General features: G+C 33.4%; 1 protein-coding gene across 1 annotated transcript; it reads left to right on the top strand.

Annotated features, from left to right (window-relative positions):
• Window positions 1–582: 582 nt before the first annotated feature.
• On the top strand, window positions 583–7,087 carry LOC18039943 (AP2-like ethylene-responsive transcription factor BBM1). The gene is made up of 10 exons (XM_024182524.1): window positions 583–611; window positions 2,846–3,102; window positions 3,328–3,991; window positions 4,091–4,173; window positions 4,374–4,382; window positions 4,540–4,628; window positions 5,049–5,122; window positions 5,294–5,344; window positions 5,592–5,668; window positions 6,001–7,087. The coding sequence occupies exons 1-10, from the start codon at window positions 583–585 to the stop codon at window positions 6,888–6,890; spliced, it is 2,223 nt and encodes a 740-aa protein (XP_024038292.1). The 3' UTR covers window positions 6,891–7,087.
• The last annotated feature ends 365 nt before the right edge of the window (window positions 7,088–7,452 follow it).

A 7,452-nucleotide genomic window follows, 5' to 3' on the forward strand; every position in this document is an offset into this window, starting at 1 on the left:
TAGAGGAAGATAAAATTTAATTTCTAAACATCTAAAAAATGCTCAATCCACAAATTTACTATTTCAAATATACATCTACTTTAGTAAAATTAAAAAAAATTCAAAAGTACACATCAAGACTTAAAACATTATATTTGGAAGATATTACTAAAGTGGAAATATATTTACTTACTATGTAGTTATTAAGGTCCCATTTGAAATTGAGGTACTGCAATTTTTAAGCTATAATTGTTGTGGAAAAAAAAATTGTAACTATCAAATAAAAATTAATAATATGTAGTAAATATAAATTTTAAATAATAATTTTGACAAAATTATTAAATATATAATAGATTTTTCATTATACAAGTGAAAAATCATATTAATATAACTTACAAGTTACAGCAGCTAGTGTTTACTAAACACTTTAGTGTTGTAACTTTTAAGATACAACTACCTAATCTTGATCTCAAACGCACCCTAAGTTGAAGGTTTTTCCTAATGATGTACATCAGTACATAATTCAAAAATGAAAAGAAAATATAAGATTTTACTTTCTTCAAATATGATCTGTCTCTTTCACTAAGAGAACTTGAGAACGAAATGACCCTGAAGGGACCCCGAAGACAAGGGTTGGTGTCCTCATGTAAGGATGCAGAGAACAAACCCATCTCTATACCTATTTGTTTTTCCATATTTTTGCTTTATTTTCCTAAAAAAAAAAGAATATACACAGGATACTCTTTCCTTTTCTTCTCTTTCACTTTGCATGAATTATTGTTAAGTGTACAGAAGAGAGAGAGACATAGACTCCCGTTTGTAGCGGGGGAGCAGTTTGATGATTAGGAAGATGAGATAATATTTAAATAAGGTCATGGATGGATGGAATGTGAAAATGTTATGGGTATTTGGAGGCAGACTCAGACTGAGGGGTCTCTCTATATCTCTCTCTCTCTCCTCTTTTTCTTTGGCCTAATTTAATTATTTATTTTTTTAAAAAAATTTATAAATGAAATGAAGAGAGAGCAGCAGATTGCACTGACAATGAAAAGACTTGTATCCAAGTGGGGATATATAAATGGGCGTGGAGAGGGGGCTGCGTGTGGGTTTTTTTTGTCACAACTTCGTCAGAATTTGTATCACCTTCCTTTTAACAGATGTATTTCTCCAGCAAAGCAAAAGCAGAATACTACCTGTATTTCAGAGAGAGTGTGTGTTTGATACTAGTTTAATTACTTTGGTTATTAATTTGTGGATTTTGTTATAATGTGTGCGCTCTAGATAAGATTTGTTGAGAGTTTAGAATAAAAACTGTCTTATTCAATCAATTGTGGACATTTCTGTGGAGAAAGAACACTCTAGAAGATTATATAATGAGATGTTTGTTAACTTTGGAAATTTTATTTAGCAAAGATTTCTCTGGAAAAAAAAAAAGAAAAAATCTAAAAACAAAGAATAAATTTATAATAAGAATGATAGACTATCTGGATTTGGATATAGGACATGTGACTCAAAATTACATAAGATATTTAGTTACTATAACTGTAAAACAAAACAATCTAGGTTAGGTCTTACTAAATGTTAGATACGTACGTGCACGATGAGCTTAAGGGAATACATAAAGTTAATTATAAAAATTTAATGAATTTCAATATTATTTCCAAAGGGATAGTTCAAATTGGTTTCTCTTGCCATGGAAGTAGGAGGTAAAGGATTGATCCCCATACAATCTTGAAGGAAAAAATTTCTCAAATCTATGTTTGTGTTTGGGAAGAGAGCTTGTGGAAAAAAATGGCAAGCAATTTAAGTCAAAATTTTAATAAATTTTTTGAAAGTGTTTTTTGTTTGATTTTTTTTCTCTTAATATAGTTTAGACAATGATTAACATTCTGTGTGATTGTGGTTATTGAATTGAAGTAATAATAGAAATAAATATTAATGTATAGTGAGTGAGATTTTTTATTTTTATTCTAAACTTTTTTCAAAAGTAAAAAGGTAAATGTGAAATAAAATTTTAATTAATAAAATAATATACATAATTGGTCATGAATGGAATCTAGTGGAGATCTTTGAATTCAATTTCAAAGAGAGAGTACAAGTTTGTTTAGAGTTTAAGAAACCACATGCTCCTAAGTCCTAAGGCTACAACACCCATGTGTCAGGCCTTATAATAACCTTCCATAAAATAACAATAACCAAAGGCATGAAGATAAGTTCAAGTTGCTTAGCTATTTTTGGATTGCAAGACAAAAGAGCTTTACACATAATTTATTTGTATATAATACTACATATCAAGGCCTTCAATATTCAAAATTTTATTACTCATTGTTTACCCCTTAATTGTTTTCTTAATAAACAATATTAGATTTTGTGATAGAGAAGATTTGGCGCTTTCTCAAGGAAAAATAAACTAATGAAAAAGAATGAGAAGAAGTATGAAGTGATTATGCCAAAACACTCTTTTACATATTTCTTCATATTGATAAAATTACAATACTAACCCTCATCATCCACACTTTGTAATCTAATTTCTCATATCAAGAGTGCAATTGTGAGTTCAACATATCAAGAAAGTGCCCAAAGATAAAAGGGGTGCCTCTGTTATATATGTAATTCATGAGAGAGAAAGAAAGAAAGAGGGCTCTAGATTTTTTTTATAAATCTTCATTTCTTCCTTTGGAAGAGATGATTCATTTTCACTTCAATATTATTGACCTTTCCTCTTCTTCATCATCTTCTTCATACTCTCTCTTCTTCTCCTCATAGTTTCATCCTCTAGTTCATGCATGCACCAAAATAGAAACAAATAAATAAACAAACAATCAAGAAACTGATCTTCAAATTTCTTCATCATCAATTAATAAAGATTAATTACTGCCATGAATAACTGGTTAGGTTTCTCTCTTTCTCCTCAAGAACAACTTCCTTCCTCACAAACTGATCATCACCATCATCATCAAGATCACTCTCAAGACTCAGTCTCTCATCGCCTTGGTTTCAACTCCGATGAACTCTCCGGCGCCGTCGTCTCCGGTGACTGCTTTGATCTCACCTCTGCTGACTCCACTACTGCCTCCTTTAGCATCCTTGAAGCCTTCAACAGAAACAACAATCACTCCCAAGGTTTGGTTCTTATCCATCTTTGAATCTCAAAATCTTAACTCTCCAAAACCAAAACCCTAATACCCTTTCATTTTCTTCATGACACACAAGCCACAAGATAATACTAATATCCAAATACTAGTGAGACTAATATCCAAAGATCAAAAAGCTTTATTAATTTCTTAACCATTCAAAAACCGTTTAAAATTTTTTTTCTTTTTCTTTTTTAAATTTATCTATATGCAGAATGGAATATGAAGGGTTTAGGCATGAACACAGACGCTATGCTAATGGCGACTTCATGCAATGATCAAAATCAAGAACCAAAGCTCGAAAACTTCCTCGACGGCCACTCGTTCTCCAATCATGAACAGAAACTCCATGGCTGCACCTCCGTTTACGACACCCCCACGGCCAGCACCGTCACCGGAGACTACATGTTTCAAAACTGTTCTCTACAACTTCCCTTAGATGAGAACAACAATAACAATGCAAGAACCAGCAACAACGGAGGCGAAAACAGCAACAACAACAATAGTTCCATTGGGTTATCGATGATCAAAACTTGGCTACGAAACCAGCCTGCACCAGCAACGGGACCGGCACCAGCACCGGCCCAAGCCGAGGCCGTGAGCATGAATGGCAGTGGTGGCAGTAGTGCACAGAGTTTATCACTTTCTATGAGCACTGGTTCACAGCCTGGCTCAACCTTGCCGCTTCTCAATGCAAATGGAGGCTTAAATGGGGTAGAAAGTTCTTGTTCTGATAACAATAAGCAGCAAAAGACGACGGCGGGGACAGCAACGGCAGGAATTGACCTTGAAAGCCAAACCGGGGCCATTGAAGCGGTGCCAAGGAAGTCTATTGACACTTTTGGACAGAGAACTTCTATTTACCGTGGTGTCACAAGGTTTTAATAATTACCTCTTATTTTTATTTTCACACATAAAATTATGATTTTTTTCTTTTTTATTTAATAATAATTTCAGGGTTTTGTTATTAAATGCAGGCATAGGTGGACTGGTAGATACGAGGCTCATTTATGGGACAATAGTTGCAGAAGAGAAGGACAAACTCGAAAGGGAAGACAAGGTAATTCATTAAGGCCCCCATTGGAGATTGCATTCCAAAATTTTTGAGTAATTTTTTTTTAAATGAAAAAATTCTCCCTTTTATTGTTATGTTTCATTTTGTAATCATTTTTTTATTTTACTAACTTTTTATTTTCCCATTTTCGGTTGATGACACAATTTGATGTTTGGCTAATTGATCCATCATCATTCTCCTTGCAGTTTATCTGGGTAAGTGACAAGAATAATCTTCACAGTGTTTTCGATTTATTTGTTCTCTTGTGTTTAGTGCATGCTACTTTTGGAAACATTTTCACTTTATAAATAAGATTTTTGAATTCCTGAAAATTCTTATGTGATTTCTTTGTTTTTAATTTCAAATATATAGGAGGGTATGACAAAGAAGAAAAGGCTGCAAGAGCTTATGATTTAGCAGCGTTGAAATATTGGGGTACCACTACCACTACTAATTTCCCTGTAAGTTTCTCTATTTCTTGTCTTAATATTACTTTTGGACACCATAAATTCATTCTTTATACCAAATTTATATTTTTTAAATAAGTTTTTAAAAAAATGTACTATTTTTTCACTTGGGTATATAAAAAAAAGAAGAAGAATTTTATAATATTTTGGCTTAATGCTGGCACAGCGCATACTGTATCGACACATGCAGTTAATGGAGGAAGTGTTAATTATTTTCATATTATTATATTAATTACACTGCAAATTATTATTAATTAATGCTTCTATGCTCCTAAAAAGTATCCACATTAAGAGGGACGTGTCCAGTTATAGCAGAAAATGAGGGTGAATTTTTTTTTTTCCATTTTTCGATGTAGTTCGCCGATAAATATGGGTTTTGTTTGCTAATGTTCAAATTGATTTTTAAAATTTCAGATTAGCAATTACGAGAAAGAGGTAGAAGAAATGAAGCACATGACCAGGCAAGAGTATGTTGCTTCACTAAGAAGGTTAGTTTTTTTAATCAAATGCTGTTTGATTGCAATTTGAACTCTTTAACTTTATAATCTTTTCAGAAAGCCAAAAGAAAAACCAAAAATATATATGTCTGTGTGTGTATGTGTGTATATATATGTGTGTGTGTATTGATGAAATTAAATGTATTTGTTTGATTTTTGCAGGAAAAGTAGTGGATTTTCTCGGGGTGCGTCCATTTACCGCGGCGTAACAAGGTAATATATTTTTCACCATCCCAAGTGAATCAACTCAGTTTAACTAAAAGCATGCTAGCAGCTTCAAGTCTAATTCCAACCTGAGAAATTGGTTTGAACTTCATGTATCCATAAACGACAACAGTTTGAATTTTAAGGTCCTTTGAATTGAGTAATGAAAACAATTTTTGAGTTAGCTTTAATTTTGTTGTGAGGATTAAAAATGATTCATATTACTATTTTGTTTTGTATTTTGGATTGACGACAGGCATCATCAGCATGGTAGATGGCAAGCAAGAATTGGAAGAGTTGCAGGGAACAAAGACCTTTACTTGGGAACTTTCAGTAAGTTGAATATTTGTTTTGTACATCTTAGTATAGCATTTATATATTTTATATTCTATTAGAACAATTTGATGTCTTCAAATCTTTGCAAAATTATCAGCGTCACCCACAAATTTCAATTTCTTTTGAAATTTAGGTGAAAGCATAGACATCATCGTATGATCTTTCGATTTCATAAGTTTGTGCGTTTTACGCAATCCGCTGATTGTTACGGTTGCTAACGGAAGCAGTCTCACCTAGTACCTTTTCAAATGTAATGAAATCCTAAAGAACTATAAAGAATTAAAAATTGGAAAGATTTTAATTTTTTTCCCTAAACATAAACGTTTTAGGCACACAGGAAGAAGCAGCAGAGGCCTATGACATAGCAGCAATTAAATTCCGAGGACTAAATGCGGTAACAAATTTTGACATGACCAGATATGATGTGAACAGCATTCTTGAGAGCAGCACATTACCCATCGGAGGAGCTGCAAAGCGCCTGAAAGATGCTGAACAGGCAGCTGAAATGACAATCGATAGACCGACGGTGGTGGCCGATGATGAAAACATGAGCTCACAACTAACAGCTGATCATGGCTGGCCTGCAATTGCAGCATTCCAACAAGCACAAGCTCATCATCATCATCAGCATCAGCCATATAGCAGCTTGCAGCCTTTTGGATACGGTCAAAGAATTTGGTGCAAGCAAGAACAAGATGAGTTTAATCATCAGCTTCAATTGGGAAGCAACAACAGCAATGCCCACAATTTCTTTCAGCCTTCAGTGATGCATAATTTGATGAACATGGAGTCATCTTCATTGGAACACAGCTGTACTTCTAACAACTCTGTCATATACAACAACGGAGATCATACCAATGGCAGCTATCAAGTTGGATATGGAAGCAACAACAACAACAACAATGGTGGATTTGTGATTCCAATGGGGACAGTAATTGCTAGTAACAATGATCATGGGTTTGGAGAAAGTGATCATCAAGCTGCTGCCAAAGCACTTGCTTTTGAAAACATGTTTTCATCATCAACATCTTCTTCAGATCCTTATCAAGCTAGAAACTTGTATTATCTTCCTCAGCAACAATCATCAGCAAGTTTGGTGAAAGCTGCTGGTGCTTATGATAATTGGGTGCCCACTGCTGTGCCAACTCTTGCTCAAAGGTCAGGCAATATAGCACTTTGCCATGGAGCTCCAACTTTCACTGTGTGGAATGATACATAATTAGATTATGCTTCAAAGTTGAATCCATCGATGATTCAAGACGGAGCATGGGAAGATATAAGATTTAAGGCAAAATTAAGATCACGTATACATTCACTGATTTTCTAGTTTCTTGGTCAAGCAACCCGGTTTAGTTTTTTGTTTTTTTGACTTGTTTAAAATTTAACTCTAACTTTGCAGCATGAATGCATATTTGGTAATTTAGGGGTCTACAACTGAAGTTCAGCAATAGCATGTAAGAGGTTGACATGTTCTCTCACTTGCTATGAATTTTGGGAACTTCAGATTGATGTTCGGATCCTCGGAAAGTTTTATATTAACACCAGGCTTTGTAATTTTCAATAACATGGTTATGATACAAAGAATGGGATTCTGTCTCTCTCTTTTAATTTAAATTATATCTATAATCATATTCAAATTATTATAAATATTTCTCGACTCAACCGTTAACCAAAAAATGATCCTGCAGTATGGACAGCACTTAATGTTAAAATGTTAATTCTTCTAAATTTGTAATTTAAAAGAATTAATTTCTAGAAATGTTTAAGTTAAAATCTAAGTT

Source organism: Citrus clementina, unplaced genomic scaffold, assembly GCF_000493195.1.
Source record: "Citrus clementina cultivar Clemenules unplaced genomic scaffold, Citrus_clementina_v1.0 scaffold_6, whole genome shotgun sequence".
NCBI classification, from domain to species: Eukaryota; Viridiplantae; Streptophyta; class Magnoliopsida; order Sapindales; family Rutaceae; genus Citrus; species Citrus x clementina.